This window comes from Indicator indicator, unplaced genomic scaffold, assembly GCF_027791375.1.
Source record: "Indicator indicator isolate 239-I01 unplaced genomic scaffold, UM_Iind_1.1 iindUn_scaffold_99, whole genome shotgun sequence".
Taxonomy (NCBI): Eukaryota; Metazoa; Chordata; class Aves; order Piciformes; family Indicatoridae; genus Indicator; species Indicator indicator.
In genome coordinates this window covers 79,844-102,462 of record NW_026539215.1, presented here as the reverse complement: position 1 = coordinate 102,462, position 22,619 = coordinate 79,844, and the positions used below count along the sequence as shown (strand labels likewise).

The following is a 22,619-nucleotide window of genomic DNA, read 5'->3' as shown; positions in this document are numbered from 1 at the left end:
GCCCTGGCACATGGTCACCTTCGCTCCCTGTATGGGGAAGGTGGCACACAGCTGTTGGGCAGCAGGTCCATGGCCAGCTTCCCTCTGCAGGGTTTGCTTTCTGTCCTCCCTTCACTGCTCTCTTCTAACCAGCCTCCCATGGTCCGCATTCCGTGCAGGATTAGAGCTCTCTGCGAGGGAGCCTCGGCCCCAGCTGCCCCCTGCTCTGCCTGCCAGCGGCCATGGAGCCGTGGAGGGGCTCGGCCATGCTGCTGCTGGAGCTGCTCATTCTCGGGGGCCTGAGAGTGGGGAAGGGCTCTGCCGTCCTGGGCACCCTGGATCTACAAATAGATGAGGAGCAGCCAGCTGGCACCATCATTGGGGACATCAGCGCTGGGCTGCCCCCCGGGACCAGTGCCTACATGTACTTCATTTCGGCGCAGGAGGGCAGCGGGGTCAGCACCGACCTGGGCATTGATGAGAATACCGGCATCATCACCACGGCCCGCGTGCTGGACCGGGAGGCGCGGGACCACTACAGCTTCATTGCGGTCACCCCAGAGGGCATCACAGTGGAGGTAAACATCCAAGTGAATGACATCAATGACCATGCTCCGGCATTCCCCAAGGGGCACAGCACCTTCCAGATCCCAGAGCACACCCCCCTTGGCAGCAGGTTCCCCCTGGACCCTGCCTTCGACGCCGACAGTGGCCTGCTCAACACGCAGGGCTACGTCATCAAGGGGGGCAACGTGGGGCAGGCCTTCCGCCTAGAGACGCGCCGGGGACCCAACGGGGTCCTCTTCCTGGACCTGGTGGTCAGCAACGTCCTGGATCGGGAGAACCACTCGTCCTACTCGCTGCTGCTGGAAGCCTACGATGGTGGCTCTCCGCCCCGCAGCACCCAGATGACGCTGGATGTGTCCATCCAGGACATCAACGACAACGCTCCCAGCTTCAACCAGAGCCGCTACCACACCCTCATCTCGGAGAACCTGAAACCAGGCAGCAGCATCCTGCAGGTCTTCGCCTCTGACGCAGACGAGGGGGACAATGGGGCTGTGGTTTATGAGATCAATCGGCGGCAGAGCGACCCCGACCAGTACTTCACCATCGACTCCCAGACTGGAGTCATCAAGCTCAACAAGGGTCTGGACTATGAAGTGAGGAAGGTGCACGAGCTGGTGGTGCAGGCGAGGGACAAGGCTGTCCATCCCGAGGTCACCACGGCCTTTGTCACTATCCACGTGCGGGACTACAATGACAACCAGCCCACCATGACCATCATCTTCCTGAGCGAGGACGGCTCCCCACAGATCTCTGAGGGTGCCCAGCCAGGCCAGTACGTGGCACGCATCTCCGTCTCCGACCCAGACTATGGTGAGTACTCCAACGTCAACGTCACACTGGAGGGGGGTGATGGCAAGTTTGCCCTCACCACCAAGGACAACATCATCTACCTGATCTGTGTGGACCAGCTGCTGGATCGGGAGGAACGAGACTCCTACGACCTACGGGTGACAGCTACTGACTCGGGGACGCCGCCGCTGCGTGCAGAGTCGACCTTCGTGCTGCAGGTGGTGGACGTCAATGACAACCCCCCGCTCTTCGACCAGCAGGAGTACAGGCAGAGCATCCCCGAGGTCGTGTACCCGGGCAGCTTCGTGCTGCAGGTGACAGCTCGTGACAAGGACCAGGGCCCCAACGGGGAGGTGCGGTACAGCATCGTGCAGGGCCGTGACACCCACTCCAGCTGGTTTGCCATAGACCCTGCCACGGGCATCATCACCACCACTGCCCCGCTGGACTATGAGAAGGACCCTCAGCCCCAGCTGACCGTGGTGGCCACAGACCGGGGTAGCCCTGCCCTCTCCTCCTCAGCTGTGGTCCACGTGGTGCTGCAGGATGTCAATGACAATGAGCCAGTCTTCAGGAGCAACTTCTACAATGTGTCCCTGAAGGAGAACACCCCTGTTGGGACCTGCTTCCTACAGGTAGGTGCAGCTGAGCTGGAGTGGGACTGGGAGAGCTTGTGTGTGGGGGACCTCCACTGAAGGCTGTGGTGCAGTAATGCTGCAAATGGGCAGTGGCTGTGATACAGTTCTAATAATGCACTGGGAGGTGGCCATGGTGCACCTATCATGGTACAGTGGACAGTGGCCATGGTGCAGTTGTCATGGTGCAGCGGACAGTGGCCACGGGGCAGCTGTTGTGGTGCAGTGGACAGTGGCCATGGTGCAGCGGACAGTGGCCATGGGGCAGCTGTTGTGGTGCAGTGGACAGTGGCCACAGTGCAGTGGACAGTGGCCATGGGGCAGCTGTCATGGTGCAGATGGGCAGTGGCCCTGATGCAGTGGACAGTGGCTGCAGCAGGAATGCTTGGAGCAGAGCTCCAACACTGCTACACCTTCTGCATGCCAGTGCTGGGTGGCACCATGGTGCCATGGGCACATTCTGAGGTTCCCCTTTGTGTACAGTATGGTGATGGCCTCAGCTGAGACTGGGACCTGGGGTGCCAGGCCATACTCTCACCAGTGCAGGGCTGCTGTGCCAGCAGGACACTCAAAGTGGTGCTTGGGTGAGACCTCCAGGAAGCTGCTGCCTCCCCTCTCCCCCTGTGAGGTCATTATCCTGAGCTCCCTGGTGCTCGTCAGGCTGGTTGTGAACAGCAGCATTAATTATGCCCAATTAGCTTGGGCCTATTCCCTTGGAAACAGCCCTGGTGGGACTGGAGCTGAGGCACGTGCTGCGTCCACCTTGGTGCAGGGAGAGGTCATGGGGCCAGCTGGAGAGGTGCTGCCCCTGTGCCAGGCCCCACAGACCTCAAGAGGTGGCAGCGGTGATGCCATTTGTATTGGATGTCTTTGTGTGCCATCACAGCCCAGCCCTGGAGAGATCAGGGCAGGGAGACATGGGGCTGATGGGGAGGAACTGATGTGGAGGGCAGCATCAGCTGGGGTAGCTCCAGGCTGTCTACTGAGATGAACACTGGAAGGCTGGGGCCTGCAGCTGGGGAGTACTGCGGTGTCTAGGGGCTGTAAGGAGCTCTGGGGCCACGCAGGGAGCAGTGTCCATGGGACCAGGAGGAGCGGCCAAGGGGCAATTCTGGGGCCATGAGACAAGGCAGGAGGAGGTCCTGCAACCTGGTCAGGGAGAAGGACTCCAGGTGGGCCTGGAGGAGGAGGAGTGGCGCTGGCATGGCTGTTGGGTATGCTGTGGGTGCAGGGCTGGGCCATGGGGTGTGAGTGTGGGGCGTGTGGGGTGTGTGGCTGTGGGGGGCTGGGGAGATGGGATGGCAGTGCTGGAGAGGGGCTTGTGCCATGGCTGAGGACAGGGGACAGGATGGGAGTGCTGGGAAGAATGGGATGGGAGAAAGGCTGCATCTCTGGAACCATTCCAGGGAAGGGTGGACTCTGAGCAACCTGCTCCCGTTGCAGATGTCCCTGCTGACTGCAGGGGGTTGGACTGGGTGACCTTTGATGGCCCCTTCTAGCCAAACCATTTCATGGTTCTGTAAAGACCAGACCATGGAGAAGGGACGTGGGGCAGGGCAAGTCTCGGGTGGGGCAGATCTGGGTGGGCAAGGGATGGGTCAGGGTTGGACGGCTGAAGTGTCTGGGAACTGAGGAAGATCTGGGTGGGGAACATTTGGGTTTGGTCTGTGCAGAGCAACACCCCCCCTGTCCCGGGGGGAGGAGATGGGCACAGGGGCAGGGCCAGGGCTGGGGACAGAGATGGAGAAGGGGCCCCGCGGGGGTTCCGGGCCAAGCCTGGGGCAGCCGCGTGTGGCTGGGCGAACATGGAGGCCTCAGGCGTGCGTCCGGGCTGCGGCAGCCCCCGCAGGAAGGCCCCCGCGCCCCTTCCCCTGCGCGGTGCCGCTCGCCGTGTGCGGAGGCCTTCTGGAAATGCAATCGGAGATGGCGGCCGAGCTGCGGCTGCTGCGCCCGGCCGAGCGAGAGCGAGCGCGGCCGCGGCGGGGGCACCGGGAGCCGGTCCGGCCCGCGGCGGGGCAGGCGCAGCGCTGGGGCTCCGCGGCGCAGGGACGGCGCTGGCCGTGGAGGCCTTGGCCAGGTTCGGCCTTGGCTCGGCCCCGTGTTTCGCTTGGCCGCGGCGCGCTTGGGCCGGGCGCAGGTAACTCCCGCGTGGCCTCGGCACAAAGCAAACGGCTCACGCAGCTGCTGCCGCTTCCTCTGCGCCGGGAAACGTGAGAGGATGGGAACCGAGCCTGTCCGGGCTGCCGCCGCGGGAGCCGCCAGCAAGGGCAGCCGAGCAGAGCCTCACCGGGCAGCACCCGGCCTGGAGCTCAGCCGCCCGCCGTGGCCACCCCTTGCTGCGCCACGCTGCAGAGCTGCAGAGGGTTGGCGGTGACCGTGGTGGCCAGCAGCGTGTCCCACAGGGTTAGCCATGGCAGATGTTCCATGGCCTCTGATCTGCTCCATCTGTCTGAGGCTCTCAAGCATCAGGGCTCATCCTGCCGTGGCAGCTGGGGGGTCTCTGCCAAGGTCTGGGTTTGGTCCAGACCCACATGATGGTTGTGAGAGCTTAGGCCATGGGCACACATCCGTGAGGTGTGCAGGACACAGGACGTCCTCCAAGGCCAGCACAGGATCGAAAGGGTCCAGTTCTCCATGTGGCTGCTATGTTTCTAAGCAGAAAATCCTGGGAGGATCAGGTCTGGTGCCATCTGCTCCCCGTGGGTGTGGAGTCCATGGTGGTGGCCAGGAGGGGCTTGAAGGCTGCAGGTCTCCTGTTCCCTTGCGTGCCCCGTGCCCTCTGCCAGGGGCGTCTTGGTGCTGGCTGTAGGGGCAGAGCTGGCTGCTGGCTGAAGCTCCTGATGAAGAAAGAGGATCTGGTGACACCTCCTGCGTTCATGGCTGGTGTTTGCCAGGGGCCAGGTCCCATGGCAACAGCCATGGCACCAGCACTGAGCAAAGGCCGAGTCTGAGATGGGAGAGGAGCAGCAGTGGAGCAGGAGCCTGGGGAGTCAGCAAGCACCCCAACAGAGGCTGGGGACAGTCCCTGTCTGGGTGTCCTTGCTTCTCTCTGTGGCCTGAGTTGGGTTTAGAGGAGCTTCAGGCTCTGGGGCTGCCTTCAGATGCTGCGGTTCCATGGTGTGAGGCTCCCTTCTGCCTCACCTGCTGCCTTAACCTGGCTTTCAGCACCTGACTGCATGCCTGCTCAGGTGGCACCTTCCTGCGCCTTCCTGACAGACAATCCCGATGGAGGAGGCAGCTGTGAGGGGACACAGGGCTGGGGACACATTGGGGACCACAGCAGTGTGAGGACCAGTGCCAGGTGTGCTCAGTTCTGGGACCCTCATTCCAGGAAGGACATTGAGGGCTGGAGGTGTCTAGAGAAGGGCAGGGAGGCTGGTAAGGACCTGGAGCAGGAGGAGCAGCTGAGGGAACTGGTGGTGTCCAGGCTGGAGGGGAGGAGGCTGAGGGAAACCTTCATCACTCTGCAGCTGGGGGTGCCCAGGCTGAGGGGAGGAGGCTGAGAGAAGCCTTCATCAGCCTCGGCAGCTCCCTGCAGGGAGGTTGGAGCAGGGAGGGGGCAGCCTCTGCTCCTTGATGCCAAGGGACAGGAGCGGAGGAGGTGGTGCCAAGCTGTTCCGGGGCAGGCTCAGGCTGGGTGCCAGGAAATGTTCCTGCACTGGAAGGGTTCTCAGCCCTTGGCATGGTCTGCCCAGGGCACTGCTGCAGCTTCCACCCCTGGGGGTGTTCAGGCTGCTGTGGACCTGATGCTTAGGGACATGGTTTGGTGTTGACCCTGCAGTGCTGGGTCGAGGGTTGGACTGCATGAGCTTGGAGGCCTCTCCCAAAGAAAGATATTCTGTGCCCAGAGGCCATGGCTGCAGGCGTTGTGTGCCCAGCACCAGGGTCTTGCTGCTCACCAATTTCCAGAGCCTTGCATGCCGCCAAGGCCTCCCCTGCTCGAAGGAAGGTGCCAGGCCTGGGATGCCCTGAGCTGGCGGAGCACAGGCAGTGGGCAGCAGGCAGTGGGCAGCAGGCTGGGGCCATTGGCAGTGGGCTGGGGGCCACGGGCAGCAGGGTCGTGGGCAGCGCTGGGCCATGGGAGATGCAGAGGGGGAGGCAGCGCAGCCGCTGCCGCCAGAAGAGCTGTGTCGGTTCCAAATTCCTGCGAAAGTTATTTCCTGGCGCTGCCAGCAGCCTCCTCCTGGGCTTGGCACAGCAGCCAGCGCCATGATTAATTCAAGTAGCATTTCCCCTGGAGCTGCAGCAGCTTTTCCACTGCAGCCGAGAGGCCCCGGCCCCTCTCGCTGCTCTCCCCCCGTGCTCTGCTCCTCCTCCAGCCCCTCGCATGCCTCCTCCTCCCTCCACACCTTCCCCAGTCCCCCGCCGCTGCCCCTCTTCCCTCACCCCTGCTTCAGCCCCGAACCCCTTGCAACTCCTCTTCCTCCCTGCCCTATGTCCACCCACAGCCCTACACTTGTGCCCACTGCCCTCCAAGGTGCCAGTCCCTGCACCTCCTGTCCTAAGCCCCCAGCCCCTCAGCATGGCCCTGGTCCCCATCCTGCAGGCTCTGCTCCCTCTCTTCTCCCCACACCCTCGGCTGCTTCCAGCTGTTGTCTCCTGGCACTCCTCAGGGCAGCTCTCTGGCCCTGCTACCCCTTACCTTGGGACACTGCAGGCTTGTCCTGCCCCCATGCCCTCTCCTTGTCCTGCTGCCCCACCTCACCTTGCCATGTGCCATCTCCTGGTGTGGATGTGCTCTGGGAGCTCTCCCTGCCCAGCTGAAATGCAGCCCAGCACCCTGCTTTGGAGCCCCTCTTGGCACCAATGCCCTACAGGAGGTCATGGTCAGACCCTGGCACTGCCCAACTGCATGGCTGCTGCCTCACTTGAGGCTCTCACCCTGGGCACTGCTGCTCAGAACCTCAGTCTCCCTGCCCTGCTCAGCTGCCCAACTCCCGTGTGCTGCTGTGGGGCCCTCAGTGCCCTCAGCCTTCCAGTGCCCCACAGCTCCCAGTGCCCAATAGCTCCCAGTGCCCAGGAGCTCCGTGCTGCAGCCTCATTTCACTCACTGGTGCTTGCCTGGGCTGTCTGAGCCTATCTCTGAGCCTTGCTCCTTGCCTTTCTGTGCCTTGCTCTGCCCTGTGCCCAGAGGCACCGGTACCCCCAGATGGGCAGGGATCATCCCCCCACCTCCTAAGCCTGTGCCCAGCCTCACCCACCACAGTCCTACCTCCTGCCAGTGTCTGGGATCAAACCACTGCCCCTCCCCCCCTGCAAAACAGGGCTGTGCCCAGTCCTGGAGCACCCATGGAGGCTGCAGGCTGCCCTCTCCTTCACACCTTGCTGGGCATGGCCGTGGCAGGCCTGCACCTGGCCATGCCAGGGCCATGGCTGTGGTAGGTCTGTGCCCATCCACACCAAGGCTGTGGCTGTGCCAGGCACAGCCCTGCAGCTGTGGGTAGCACACAGTGCCTGTGGCTGTGCCCAGGACTCCCTGGCCAAGCTCCCCACAGGGAGCTCAGGGTCTGCCCCTCGCCTCAGCCACATGTGCCAGGCACTGGCTGGGGCCAAGCCCTGATCCCCCATGTCCTGCAAGGCCTGGGCACACTGGCGGCTGGCACGGCACCAGGGCCAGCTCCTGAAATAGCCGCGGCCACTGCCTGCCTGCCCTGGGCCGGGCAGCAGCGGTGCCAGGCGGGGCGGGCACAGGCTGGCAGTGCTCAGCGGCAGGAGCCATGCGTGGGAGCGGTGACCACAGTGGCGCCAGCCTCCCCTCCGCTTCCACCCGGAGCCCTCACTCACAGGGGCGGCAGCCCAGAGCCAGATGTTTGCCAAAGCCACAGCACAACATCTGCACAGCAGAGCCCCAGCCAGGGCAGGGCTCCAGAGGAGTCCCTGCCTGCTGCTGCTGCCCACTGCCTGCTGCTGCTGTCTTCTGCTGCAGGCTGCTGCCCACTGTCTTCTGCTGCTGCCCGCTGCTGCCTGCTGCCCACTGCCTGTGCTTGCTGGAGATGGCACAGGGAATGTGCCTGAGCTGCCAGGACATGCTCCAGCCCTTCCCAGTGCTACAAGGCCTGTGAGTGGCACATGGGCAGCAGAAAGGCTGGAGGACAGGGGGTGGCTTTGCTGGGGGGGCTCTGGTTTGTGTTTGAGACACCCTAAGTGGGTCTGTGGGAAGGGAAAGCCTTGACTGCTACAGCTGAGGAACCCAGCATGGGGCTGAGGAACCCAGAATGGGGCTGAGGCTGCAGCTGAGAAATAAGAATGGGGCTGTGCTTCTCCATCCATCCACCCACCCACCCATCCATCAATCCATCCACCCACCCACTCCTCCACCCACCCACCCATCCACCCATCCATCGATCCATCCACCCATCCATCCATCCACCCACCCACCCACCCACCCACTCATGCACCCACCCACTCATCCACCCACCCATCCATCCATCCACACCCATCCATCCATCCACCACCCATCCATCCATCCATCCATCCACCACCCATCCATCCATCCATCCACACCCATCCATCCATCCACCACCCATCCATCCATCCACCACCCACCCATCCATCCACCACCCATCCACCATCCACCCATCCACCATCCACCCATCCACCATCCATCATCCATCCACCATCCACCCATCCACCATCTATCCCTCCATCCATCCCTTCCTCCCTTCCTCCCTCCCTCCATCCATCCCTCCATCCATCCATCCCTCCCTCCCTCCTTCCATCCATCCCTCCATCCATCCATCCATCCATCCATCCATCCATCCATCCCTGTCTCCTTCCATCCATCCCTCCATCCACCTTCCCACACATCCATCCCACAGCAGATCCCAGCCCCATGCACTTCCTTCTGCATTTCATGTCCTCGCCTGCCCTTTCCAGGCCTCTCCCTACCCTCCCTGGTATACCTGTGGTGGCTCTGCCCAGCTGGAGCTGTCCCATGTGGACATTCCGGGGTCAGTGTGTGGCAGTGGGCACACTCTTGCTGCTGCCAGGCCTCCTGCACTGAGCGCTGGCATCTGTCAGGACTGTGCCAAGCTGAGCTTGAAGGCCGTGGCTAGTCCCATCCCCAGATGTTTGTCCCACAGAGGGGCTGAGGGCATCCTCAGCTTCCCACAGTGGCACCAAACATCTGCAGTGGACATGGAGAGGCTTCCTGGTGCCACTGGTCCTGCTGGGGCTGTGCCAGGGCATGCTGTCCACGCCATGGCTCTTGAGTGCCTTTGTGCCTCCCCATCCTGTGCCAGGACACAGCCATGGTGCTGCTGGCCACCAACTGTGGGTGCTGGTGGTGCCCAGCCCTGGAGCCAGTGTCCAGCCCCAGGGCCCAGCTAGGTCCTCCTGCAGCAGCAGCAGTGGCTGATCCTGCTGGGCTCTCCCTTCACCTGTTAGCCACCAAGGACTGCATCGCCTTGGGGCTCCCTTTGCAGCTCTTGGCTGCTGCTGGCATGCAGGGCAACTCCTTCTCTTCTCCTGGGCCTCCCTTCTCCTCTCCATTCTCTTTTGCTCCCTTGCCTGCTGTAAGGAGCAAACCACAGAAATACCCAAGCAGCCCCAAACTTCCAGCCTGGCTTCCTGGGGCTCAGCTCTGAGCTGGCAGAGAAAGGCAGCCTGGGACCCTGGCCCAGGTGCCTGAGAGGTAGGAGATGCCCCATGGCTGGCACCACCCCAAGCCAGGTTGGCTGGGGCTCTGAGTACCCTGCCTTGCCTGAGGATGTCCCTGCTGGCTGCAGGGCTGGCATTGGGTGGCCTCTGATGGTCTTTCCAACCCAACCCCTTCTGTGACTGTGGTTAGCAAAAGGCTCAGGGTACTGCTGGCTGCTGCTCCCTTTTGCCTTCACAAAACTCCTTCCAAGCCAGGCACAGTGGGGATCTCCTGGCACAGTGGGGATCTCCTGGCTATCTCCCAGCCCTTGGTTTGTCCTCCTTCCTCCCTTCCCCAGAGAGGAGCAACTCGTTTGGGGTGAGGGTGCTGGAGGCCTGGAGCAGGCTGCCCAGAGAGGTTGTGGAGTCTCCTTCTTGGTGCCCCTGGGCAAGCTGCTGTGGGGGCCCTGCTGGAGGAGGGGGGGTGGCCTGGGTGGGCACCAGACCATTCCTGCCCCACCATGCTGGGACTCTCTGAATGTTTCCTCTTGTTGGCTACGCAGCACCTGGGAGCTGCTGACCTGTGCCATGAGGAGGCTTTGCCCTTGCTAGGACCCAGGAGTGGAAAAGGATTCGTGAAGGATGGACCCTGGAGGTGCTGGAGCTGTGAAAGTGCCCAGGGCAGAAGTTCAGGAGGTGCTAGAGAAGGTCCAGGCTTGGTGTGGGGGCTCAGTGAAGCCAGGTCAGGGCTGAGGGGATGGAGACCAAGCACATGGAGGTGCAGGTCCTGCTGCATGCCACTGGTATGCCTGTCTCATGGGATGTGGTCACTGAGTCAGTGCTGGCTGCAGGTCACTGTCTGCTCCTGGGGCTGGGAGGTGCAGGTTCTGCTGGTTGGACCTCTTGGAAGTCTGTCCCTGTAGCTCCCCACTGGACCTCAGCGCACTGGGACCCTGCCGTGGGCTGTGGACAGAGGTGAGGGCACTGCAGAACCTCCTGGTGGCACAGAGGGGCTGAGGGTGTGCAAGGGGCACAGGTGCCCAAAGAGCACCCAGTGAGTCCTGCAGCCCCAGGCCCCTGGGATGTGAGGACACTGCAGCTCCAGGCCCCAGGTGTCTTCCTTCCCAGCCCTGGGCACAGAGGAGCACCAGGGTCCAGAAGAGGGACCTGGGCTGTGTGTGGTGGAGGAAGAGGACAGGGAGCATCTGCTGCTGGGCCTGGCTGGGCTCCAGTGCAGCTTGCTCTGGGTGACCCTGCTCTGGCTGGGAGCTGGACTGGGTGGTCTCCAGAGGGCCATTCCAACCCACCCCCTGCTGGATCTGCTGGAGATCTGCTGGAGCCAATCCAGGACTGCTGCTGGGTGTGCAGTGTTGTGCACCCCAAGAGGAAGATCCTGGAGCATTCAGGGCAAGGGTCACTGAGCAGGGGGAGCAGCAGGGGAACGTCCTCCACAACAGAGCGAGGGCCTCATGGTGTCCTTCACTGGTGATCATCAGCCTGTGCTGGAGAAGGGCTGCGACAGCTGGAGCCTGAGTCACAGCGTGCTCCAGACTGGATGCATCTTGGGAGGTCTCTGTCCACCCCTGCTCAGAGTAGGGCAGTGGTGGGGTCAGGCCAGGCTGCTCACAGTCTCTCTTGGCAGCATGCTCCAGTGCTGGATGGTCCTCACAGGGACCTCACAGCCTTTGCCCTGACACCAGCCTAAAGTTCTCCTTCCAGCTGGTGCCTCTGGTCCCTCTCCTGCAGATCCAGGCTCCATTCTGTGGTCAGCTCCCCATCAGCTGCTGCTGGGTCTGCAGCATTCTGAGGGCTGAGCAAGCCCTGGTCCCTCAGCAGCCCTTCACAGGGCAGGGTCTCCAGCCCTTCACCAGCTCACTGGTCTCCCCTTGAACTTGCCACAGTTTTGGTGAGGTCTTTGCTATGCTGGGGGCCCAGAACTTGATGTAGGGTCAGGATGGGGTTTAGCAAAGGCTGAGTAGGGGCAGGGATGATCCTGGAGCTCCTGGACCGTGCAGGCCAAAGTGCTGCTAGGCTTTTCTTGCTGCCACTGTGCTCTGTGGCCCAACTCCTGCTCACCCAGAGCCAGGCTAGGTCACTGCTGAAGATGGTCAGCTCCAGAGGTCCCCAAGCTGGTCTGTGTGGTGCTCCACTTGTCACCACCTGTAGGCAGAGCACAGCTCATGACCCACTACCCTCTGTACCCAGCTCTCGACCTGGTTCTGACCCACCTGGTTGTCCAACCTTCCAAACCATAACAGAATCACAGAACCATGGAATGGTCTGGATTGGAAGGGACCTCCAAGGGTCACCCAGTGCCACTTCCTGCAGTCGCAGGGACATCCTGCACTGGATCAGGTTGCCCAGAGCCCTGACCAGGCTCTTCTTGAATATCTCCAGGGCTGGGCCCCAACCGCCTCCCTGGGCAACCTGTTGCAGTGTTCCAGCAGCCTCCTGGTGCAGAACTTGTTCCTTACATCCAATCTCAGTCTGCTCTGCTCTCATTTCAGACCATTGTCCCTTGTGCTGTCCCTGCAGGCCTTTGGGGCAGTCCCTCTGCAGCCTTCCTGTAACCCCTTCAGGTACTGTCAGGCAGCTCTGCAGCTCTAAGGTCTCCCTGGAGCCTTCTTTTCTCCAGGCTGCACAACCCCAGCTCCCTCAGCCTGTCCTCATAGCAGGTGCAGGGCTCTCTTGTGCTGGAGGCCCCAGATCTGGACCCATCCCTGCAGGGGAGGTGTCCCCAGAGCAGAGTAGAGGGGCAAGATCCTCTCTCTCCAGCTCTGGTCACACTGCTTTGGATGCAGCCCAGGCTGCTCTTGGCCTTTGGGCTGCCAGTGCCCATTGCTGGCTCCTCTCCAGCTTCACACTCCCCAGCACCCCCAATTCCTTCTCTGCAGGGCTGTTTTCCATCACCTCCTCCCCCAGTCTGTACTGACAGTGAGGATTGTTCCAGCCCAGGTTTACCTGGGCACCTCTCCAGCTTGCCCAGGTCCCTCTGGATGCCATCCTGTCCCTCTGGTGTATCGACAGTGCCACTCAGCTTGGTGCCATCTGCACACCGCTGTGTGCCTGATCCTGCTGTCTGTAGCACTGATACAAACATCAAACAGCACAGGTGCCAGTATGGACCCCTGAGAGACACCACTGTCACTGCTCTCCATCTGGACTTTCAGCCATTGAGCACCACCCTCTGGATGTGACCCTCCAGCTAATTCCTTATCCACTGAACAGTCCACCCAGCAAATCCACATCTCTCCAGCTTAGCCAGCAGGATGTTGTGGGGGACATCCTGCCTTGGCTATCAGAACAGTGGGAGAAGGTTCCAAGATCCTTCAGTGCCAAGGCAGCTGTCCCTCACAGCTGCCATCCCTTCACTGCAGTGTAGGAAGCACAGGAGGGTCATCCTGTGCTGGCTCTTCCCTCCCAGGCTCCTCCATGTGGCTACAAACATGCTCCAGGAGAACTTGCTCCATGGTGCTCCCAGGCACCAAAGTGTAGCTGACACGAGTGTGGCTCCTCAGGTCTTCCTTCTGGCCTTGTCTGAAGGTGGGGAGCAACATTTGCTGTCACCTGGTTGCCAGGGACCTCTTCTGAGCTCCACCACGTCTGGAAGGCAGCCCTGTGAGCCTGCTCCTGTCAGCCGCCATTGCAGCTGGGCTCCACAGTCCACGTGGGTGAAGGGCACTGCAGAAGCCCTGCCTGGACTTTGCTTCATCCTTGCCTGGACTTTGCTTCATCCCTGCCTGGACTTTGCTTCATCCCTGCCGGGACTTTGCTTCATCCCTGCCTGGAGTTCTCTGAGCCCTTGCAGAAGCCATTGAGACCTGGGGGAGGTGGAGGCTGTCTCTGCTGTCACCATGTCACCCCCCTGTCCAGAAAGGCCTTTTCCAGCCTCCTGCCACCCAAGCTGTGGTGGAGGCTCCTCCTGGCACCCCCTGGCTCTCAGGTCTCAGCCCTAGCAGAAGGTTGACTCCCCTGACACCATCCCCTGCCTGGCACTGTCTGGAGTCCTTCCTCTGGAGCCTCTGCAGCCATCTCCCATCTGCTGCCTCTCTGCAGCTTAGTCCTGAGGTCGCTGCTCAGCCAAGGCCACCTACTGATGTCCCCTTGTCCTGAACCTGGGATGTTCTGCCTGCAGGACACTGGCCTCAGGCTTGCCAGCTGCCTGAGTTCCCTTGGTCTCCAGAGCTGCCTCCCAGCTCCCCCATCCCCATGTGAGCTGAGTCCTGCCTGGAGCCCCAGGTCCATGCTCTGCTGCTCTCCTTCCTCAGGAGATCCCTTGAGGATCCTGAGTCCTCTCCTTGCTCACTCCCTTGGAATCCTGAACACTGCTGCTTCAGGGTCATGTCAGGCAAGGCCACCACCAATGATCTCACAGCAACATTCAGGTTGGAACAGACTCTGGGGACCACCAGGTCCAACCATTGACCCCACCCTGCAGGGGTCACCCCTAAACCACAGCCCCAAGCCCCACATCCAAACCACCTCTGAACACCTCCAGGGTTGGTGACTCCAACCAGCTCCCTGCCCACCTCCCTGCCCACCTCCCTGCCCACCTCATGCCAGTGCCTGACCTCTCCTGCTGCCCAGCCTAAGCCTCCCTGGCTGCAGCCTGAGGCTGCTCCCTCTTGTTCTGTCCCTGCTGACCTGTGAGCAGAGGCCACCACAGCCTCTCCACAACCTCCTCTCAAGAGCTGTAGAGGCCATGAGGTCTCCCTCAGCCTCCTCTCCTCCCACCCAGCCCCAGCTCCTTCAGCCTCTCCTCATCAGATTCCTTCTCCAGGCCCTTCCCCTTCCTGCCCTCCTCTGCCCTGGCTCCAGCACCTCCACATCTCTCTGGTGCTGAGGTGCCCAAACCTGGACCCAGCACCAGAGCTGAGCACAGGGGCACAGCCACCTCCCTGCCACTGCTGGGCACAGCATTGCCCATCCCAGACTGGATGCCAGTGGCTTTCTGTGCTACCTGGGCACTGCTGGCTCCTCCTCAGCTGCTTGTCCATGAGTACCCCCAGGTCCCTCTCTGCCAGCAGCTTTCCAGCCACTGCCCCAAGCCTGGAGCCTTGCTTGGGGTTGTTGTGCCCCAAGGCAGGGCCTGGCACTTGGCCTCATTGGAGCTCATCCATAGATCCAACCTATCCAAGTCCCTCTGCAGAGCCTCCCTGCCCTGGTGCAGATCAACTCTGCCACCAACTTGGTGCCACCTTACTGCTGGCACAACTCTGTGTCTTCATCAAGGTCATCAACAAAGATGTTCAACAGAAGTGGGGCCAGCACAGAGCCCTGAGGAGCACCACTGGTGCCCAACTGCCAGCTGGGTTTCATTCCACTGACCACTGCTCTCTGTACCCATCCAGGCAGGACTGTGCCCATCCAGGCAGGGCTGTACCCACCCAGACAGGGATGTGCCCATCCAGGCAGGGCTGTGCCCAGCAGAGCATTGCTCATCCAGGCCATCCGCTGCCAGATTGCCTACAAGGATTCTGAGGGGAACAGTGCCAAAGGCTTTGGGACTAGGGCTGGCCTAAAGGCAATGCCCACAGCCTGGCCCTCATCCAGCAGTTGGTCATCTTGGCACAGAAGCAGATCAGGTTGGACAGGCAGGACCTGCCCATGGTGACTGGGCCTGATCCCTTGGTTGTCCTCTCTGTGGTGTGTAACAGCTCTTGAGACGCCCTGCTCCATGCCCTGCCCTGGCACCAAGGTCACACTGACAGCTCCTCCCAGATCCTCCTTTCTTCCCTTCCTGTAAGTGGATGTTACATTTGCCACCCTCCAGCCCTTTGGCACCTCCCCAGGCAGACAGAACTTCAGGGGAGTAATGGAAAGTGGCTTGGCCAGCAGTCTGCCAACTCCTGGTGAGCAGCAGATCCAGTTCTGTGTCACCCCTGGTTGGCCTGCTCTGTGGCCCAGGGGCTTCCCTCAGGTGCCATTGCCTCCTCGGCAGCCTCAGCTGGGGCTGTCCTGGCTCCCCATCGATGTCTTGGTGTGGGAAGCTTTGGGTGGATCTTCCTCCATCACTGGGCAGCTGCTGCCTGAGGCTGCACAGCTCAGGGTCACCATGCCCTGGCACGGGGAGCTCCACAGCTTGGGTTGAACCCAGCGTGGCTGGAGGGCAGCCAGCCCCAGCTGGAGCTGATCTGGGACACGGCCAGCCCCCCGTGGTCAACACCCCACAGCCAGCCCCCCATGGTCAACACCCCACGGCCAGCCCCACACAGCCAGTCCCTCACGGCCAGCCCCCCACAGCCAGCCCCCCATGCCTAGCCCCCCATGCCCAGCCCCAGCACCACAGGTCAAGGCCATGCTGCCCTGCAGATATGAGGAGAGATGGAGGGCCCCAAGCCCTGCTGATGCTCTCAAGCCCATGGCCAGGTGCCAGCTCTGCACAGCCACCACAGATCTGTGGGGCACCACTGCATGCCCGGGGAATGCCCTGGATGGGGCAGTGGAGGCAAGGAGGGGATGAAGGTGAGCAGAGCATTTCCTGAGGAGGAGAGGCCAAGAGCCCTGGGGCTGAAAGCCTGGAGAGGAGCAGCCCCAGAGGGGATCTGAGCAATGCTCAGCAAGAGCTCAAGGAGCTGTGGGGGGCAAGAGGCTGGGGTGGTGGTACCAAGGGGCAGCCAGGAGGTGCCAGCAGGAGCAACTTGTTTGGGGTGAGGCTGCTGGAGGCCTGGAGCAGGCTGCCCACAGAGGTTGTGGAGTCTCCTTCTGGGGAGTGCTTCCAACCCCCCCCCGGCCATGGCACCCCTGGGCAAGCTGCTGGGGGTGCCCTGCTGGGGCAGGGGGGTTGGCATGGGAGGGCTGCAGAGGTTGCTTCCCACCCCACCATGCTGGGGTTCTGTGGAATGTTACTGGGCATGACAGGAGGAAGGTGGCAGTCCCAGTGCCCAAGGGAACATCAGTGTAGGGCCTGGGATGTGATGGAGCTGGGCCAGGTTGGGACACAAGAGGCAGGCAGGGCTGGGGTGTGCAGAGCAACCTGGCAGAGGTGTGGTGCCCTGGGGCAGGGCATATCTAGCCATGGCCAGTAGTGCTGGGGACACCAGAGCTGTCCTGGTCAGCAGTGCAGGAGACACCAGAGCTGTCCTGGTGAGCAGTGCTGGGGACACCAGAGCTGTCCTGGTGAGCAGGGCAGGGGACACCAGAGCTGTCCTGGTGAGCAGTGCAGGGGATGCCAGAGCTGTCCTGGTGAGCAGGGCAGGGGACACCACAGCTGTCCTGGTGAGCAGTGCAGGGGACACCAGAGCTGTCCTGGGCACCAGGACTGGGGACACCAGAGCTGTCCTGGTGAGCAGTGCTGGGGACACCAGAGCTGTCCTGGTGAGCAGTGCAGGGGACACCAGAGCTGTCCTGGGCACCAGGACTGGGGACACCAGAGCTGTCCTGGTGAGCAGTGCAGGGGACACCAGCGCTGTCCTGGTGAGCAGTGCTGGGGGCACCAGAGCTGCCCAGGCTGGGTGGGCTCTGGCCTGGGCTGGCTGAGGGCTGGGTGTCCCAGGAGCAGATGGGAGGCCAAGGTGTGAGGGACAGCTGTGGTCCCTGTGCCAGGCACTGTGCAGCAGGTCCCAGAGGGGCACCACCCTTGCAGCCAAGCACAGCTCAGGCAGGCTGCAGGCTGTGGGAGCAGCAGAAACTCTGCTCAGAAAGCTCTGCTGGAGCTCGAGGATGCCCTGCAGGACTCTCAGCCTTCCACTCGTGGGGACCAAGGAGCTGAGTGCTGCCAGGAGCAGGATGCGTCCTGCAGCCATCAAGTCCTGGTGGGAGAGGGTTTCCCTCTGGAGAAGGGAGTCTGAGAGCAGGAGAGGGGCAGGGCAGGCTCTGACCTTCAGCTGGTTTCTCCACCCAGTGAGCAGCCACCCCTTGGTCCTGCAAGGGCAGAGCCAGGCCAGGGTAGGAGCAGTGATTAGGGGAATGTCTTCAAAGCAGGACACAGTGACCCACAGAGGGGATTGGCCTTGGCTACCTGCTGGCCTGGCTGGGTCTGTGAATGGGGAGCTGGAGTCCCAGCTCCAGGGCCACCACACTCCTGACCTGGAGCACCCCTGGTTAGAATCATGGAATTGCTTAGGCTAGAAAAGACGTTGGAGATGATGGAGTCCAACCATGGACCCAGCACTGCCCCAGCACCACACCCTATGGCCCTCAGCACCACAGTTCCAAGACCTGGAAACCCCTCCCAGGGCTGGGGACTCCACCACTGCCCTGGGCAGCCTCCACAGGCCTGGGCAACCCTCAAGGGGCACAAACTTTTCCTCAGGGCCAAACTCAACTTGCCCTGGGCCACCTTGAGACTGTTTCCTGTTCTCCTTTCACTGAGGAGCAGCCCTTGAGCCCCAGCTGGCTGCAAGCTGCTCTCAGGGAGCTGCAGAGTGCCAGAAGGTCTCCCCTCAGCCTCCTCTGCTGCAGCCTCAACCCCCCCCAGGGCCCTCAGCTGCTCCTCACAACTTCTCCACAGCCTTCTCCTCCTTCCCCGGACCCCTCCCCAGCTTCCTTGCCCTTCTCTGGCCCTGCCCCAGCTCTCAATGTCCTTCTGGCAGGGAGGGCACAACCCTGCCCCCAGCACTGCAGCTGTGGCCTCCCCAGTGCCCAGCCCAGGGGCAGGGTGTGCTGGGCAGTGATGTCTCTGCTGTCTGGTGGCACTGGGGACTCTGCTGCCTGCACACTTCTGCTCCTGGCTCATGGGCTCACAGCTGCAGGACCTCGCCCTGCTCCTCAGCTCTGCTCAGGGTGTTCTGGGGACTCTGGGAGCCGCTGCAGGTGTCTGGCGCCGGCAGGACCCTGCAGCTCTGGCCACAGCTCCTCTCTGCTCGCTGGCCCTGCCAGCTGCTGCAGGTGTCCTGTTCCCAGCTGCAGCCTTCTCCTCTCCCTGCTCCTCATGTAGCTGCTCCTGGGAACAGCCACCGCTGGCCCTGGGGGGTGTTCAGGCAGAGGTGTGGGGGCTCCAGACTCAGAGCTGAAGGCCTTGCCATCCCCCAGCAGTGTCTCCTGGGCTGGCCCGTGGACAGTTTGGCCCCAGTGCCCTCTCCTTGGTCCCCCACCACGCCCCAGCTGCTGTGTCTGCAGCCCTGGCTCCCAGCCTCATGTCCCGGCCAGCCTCAGGGTCTGCTGCTCCTGGTGCTTGACCCAACCTTGTGCTGCCTCTGAGCAGTCTCCAGGACACCACCCAGCCAGGCAGGTCCACGGAGTCCCACAGCTGGATGAGGAGCTGAAAGGTGAATAAGGAACTCCTCTTCCCTTTGAATGGTGCCCAGGCCTGTTCCAGGCTGCCCAGGGCAGTGGTGGAAGAGTTTCAAAGCCATGGAGATGTGGTGCTGAGGCCCATGGTTTGGTGGTACCCTGGCAGTGCTGGGTCCATGGTTAAACTCCATCATCTCCAAGATCCTTCCAGCCCAAATGACTCAACAATTCCATGATGCCTTGCCCTGGCTCTGCAGCAGGTTTGGCACTGATGCCAGACTCCATGAGTCCTACCAGGAGGTGACTCTGGGTGCCCAGGAGCAGCTGGGAGGTGATGCTCCCATGGAGAGCTCCTCTGCTCCTGCCCTGGTCCTGAAATCTGGATTTCCAGGTGGCTTCTCCTGAGGGCATCTGTCTTAGGGTGGTGACTGTTGGAGGATGGTTATGGTGTGTGAGTGAGGCTGATGCAGAAGCACCAGAGCCCAGGGAGCCTCAGGACAATGTCCTGCCCTGCTGCAGAGGTAGAATCCCAGGCTGGCTTTGGCTGGAGAGACCTTCCAAGGTCACCCAGTGCCAGCCCGGCAGCCAGCAAGGACATTCCCAAGCAGAGCAGGGTGCTCAGAGCACAAACCAACCTGCCCTGGGATGGTGCCAGCCAGGGGGCACCTACCACCTCTCAAGGCAGCCTATTACACCTGTTGGTGCTGAGGTGGATCTGAGACACTTCCAGAGGGATCTGAGATGCTTCCAGAGGGATCTGAGACACTTCCAGAGGGATCTAAGATGCTTCCAGAGAAACAAGCAGCTTCTCCTGGAGAAGAGTTATGAGCTTGTCACAGAGCCTCCTGCAGTGGCCAGCCTGAGCTGTGCTGCCATCTGCAGTGCACAGCACCAGCTGAGCCCAGCATGACACACGGCTCTGTGCTGGCACTGTCACACCACTGTCCTGGAGCCTGAGCAGAGGCTTCAGCAGGGCCACTGAGACTTGGACTCTGAGGAGCAACTCCACAGCAGAGCAGCTGGGGTGGGCAGGAGGAGGGCATTGAGCTGGGGGGATGCAGAGGGAGCAGTTTGCCAAGGTGCCACCACGGCTCTGGTGCTCCACGCTGGGGCAGGGCAGGAGGACCTGTTTGAGGTGCCCTGGGCAGCTGCTGGAGGCTTGAGGAGCAGCTGCTGCATACGGGGAGCACAGTGCTCAGAGTGGGCTCAGCACGGGGTGCTCAACATGGGGATGCTCAGCATGGGAGTGCTCAGTGTGGAGGTGCTCAGCGTGGGGGTGCTCAGCATGGGGGGCTCAGCTGCTCCCCTCAGGCATCCCCTCCCACCCAAGCAGCAGAGCTGGTCAGGGGATGCTGGAGGAGCTGCCTCCTGCAGCTGTGGTCCTTGGGCAGAGAGCTGCTTGGGGCCCCCTCAGGTGTGGTGTCCCCTCCTGCGGTGCAGCACAGGGCCTGGGGGCAATGTCCCACCCTAGCTGCTGGGATCCTTCTCCCTTGGCCCCACCACTCTCTGTGCTCACTGGCGTGGGATGGGAGAGTGGGAGTGGGAGAGTGGGGATGGGAGAGTGGGGATGGGTGTGAGGGGGTGGGTGCATGAGGATGGGTGTGAGGGGATGGGTGCATGAGGGTGGGTGTGTGGGGGTGGGTGCATGATGGGTGTGAGGGGGTGGGTGTGTGGGGGGTGGGAGAGTGAGGATGGGTGTGAGGGGGTGGGTGCATGAGGATGGGTGTGAGGGGGTGGGTGCGTGGGGGTCGGTGCATGAGGATGGGTGTGAGGGGGTGGGTGTGTGGGGGTGGGTGCATGATGGGTGGGTGTGTGGGGGTGGGTGTGTGGGGGATGGGAGAGTGGGGATGGGTGTGAGGGGGTGGGTGCGTGGGGGTGGGTGCATGAGGATGGGTGTGTGGGGGTGGGTGCATGATGGGTGTGAGGGGGTGGGTGTGTGGGGGATGGGAGAGTGGGGATGGGTGTGAGGGGGTGGGTGCATGAGGATGGGTGTGAGGGGGGTGGGTGCGTGAGGATGGGTGTGAGGGGGTGGGTGTGTGGGGGTGGGTGCATGGGGATGGGTTTGTGTCCAGGGGTGCCTGGCAATGGGTGTGTGGCTATGGGTGCGTGGCTATGGGTGCGTGGCCATGGGTTTGTGTGCAGGGCTGCGTGGCGTGGTTGGGTCTTGCCCGCAGCCCCCGGCCGGGCCCTTCCTTGGCGCGGGGGCCGCGTTCCTGGCCCGGGGCTTACCGAGCCGAGGCCCCAGCGGCGCTGCGGGGCGGGGCCGTGGCTGCCGAGCGCTGAACTCCGCTTCACCCGCGCCGGGGCAGCTGCTGCCGCTGGCTCCGGCCCGCGCTTTGTTCTCCGCGGGTCCGCGGGACCGGCCCAGGGCAGCGCGGCGGGGGTCGGGAGCAGGCTCCTGCCCGTCCTGCTCTGCCCGCTGGGCGATGCCACGGGGCCATGCCGCCCTCGCTCAGCCTTCCCTGAGCCTGGGGCTGCTGGCACCGGGCTTGGAGCAGCATAGGGACGTGCCCGGGTGCCACAGGGGTTCTTGGCTACTGCCCTGGCATCTGGGTGAGGCTTGGTCCCCCTGCACCCCTCTCCGTGTGGCCCTGTCAGGTTGTTGCCCTTGGCTGCAGGAGGGGAGGTGTCACCCGAGCAAGGCACCTCTGGTGGTGCAGGGACCCCCAGCTGCAGGAGATAGAGGAGTGGTGCAGCTATGAGGTGGGCAGCGCTGTGCCCCCCACCTCTATGTGCCCTCAGAGGGACCAGGCCAGCAGAGGCCGGTCCTGAGACGCCCCACAGCTACCTGTGGCACTGCCCAGGGCATGGACTGCAGACAGCCAGACCCTCAGAGGCCCTGGGGGGCTGCAGAGGGAGGCGGGGGCTTGCCTGGGACAGGGGTGGTGGGGCTGGGGTGGCAGCTGCCAGTCTATGGTTGCAGGACTGGCGGTGGTGGGGGCATGGAGCAGAGGGCAGCACGAGGTTCTGGAGCCGGTGGTGGGCTGGGGCTGGCCGGCGGTGTCCGTGCAGCCGGCCCTGCTGACGTTGTGCTCCCCCCTACCCCAGGTGACGGCCACGGACGCAGACAGCGGCGCCTTCGGGTCCCTCTCGTACTCCATCGGCTCCGGCATCGGCAGCGTGGTGCCCACGCAGTTCAGCGTGGACAAGGCCACCGGGCAGCTCTGCACCGCGCAGCCGCTGGACCGCGACGAGGGCACGGCCGCCTTCGACTTCACGGTCACGGCGGTGGATGGGGTGAGGCTGCGGCGGCCGCGGGGCCGCGCGCGCCCGGGCAGGGGGTCCCGTCCGTGCCCCCGGCACCGGCCCCACTCTGCTCCCTCCGCAGGGCGGCCTCAACTCCATGGTGTACGTGAAGGTGTTCCTGGAGGACATCAACGACAACCGGCCCGTGTTCTACCCTCTGGAGTACGCGGCCAGCATCAGCACGCAGAGCATGCCCGGCACGGCAGTGCTGCGCGTCGCGGCACACGACAAGGACGAGGGTCTGCACGGGAAGGTGTCCTACAGCATCCTGAGGGGCAACTCGCCTCCACTCTTCTCCCTCAACCAGGACACGGGTGAGGGGCACGGCTTGGCAGCAGCGGACGGTGCAGAGGGACTGGGTGGGTGCAGGATCCAGCCCCCAGCGGTGTGGTGCCACCAGAGGTGTCTGCTCCTCTCCCTGCTCCATCTCCACGGCCTCAGCTCCTCCAGCTGCTGCCAGCCGTGTCCAGCCTCGGCCTCTGAGCTCTGGGTTCTGCTCCCTGCTCTGTTTCCATCTGTCCCATCTCTGTCCCTCGTCCCTGTTCGTGTCTCAACTTTCCTCTCACCCACATGCCACTTGCTGTGGCCCATTGGGCTGTGTCCTCCTCCACTGTTGTCCCTGCCCAGCTCTCTCCTCTCCTGCTCAGC

At 62.8% G+C, this 22,619-nt stretch overlaps 1 protein-coding gene across 1 annotated transcript in view; it reads left to right on the top strand.

Annotated features, from left to right (window-relative positions):
* Positions 1–221: 221 nt before the first annotated feature.
* Positions 222–22,619, top strand: part of DCHS1 (dachsous cadherin-related 1) — a 46,184-nt gene continuing 23,786 nt past the window's right edge. Inside the window, exons 1-3 of the mRNA XM_054398750.1 lie at positions 222–1,973; positions 21,774–21,962; positions 22,054–22,285. Of these exons, the coding sequence (XP_054254725.1) occupies positions 222–1,973; positions 21,774–21,962; positions 22,054–22,285 (2,173 nt within the window). The remainder of the gene's footprint in view (positions 1,974–21,773; positions 21,963–22,053; positions 22,286–22,619) is intronic.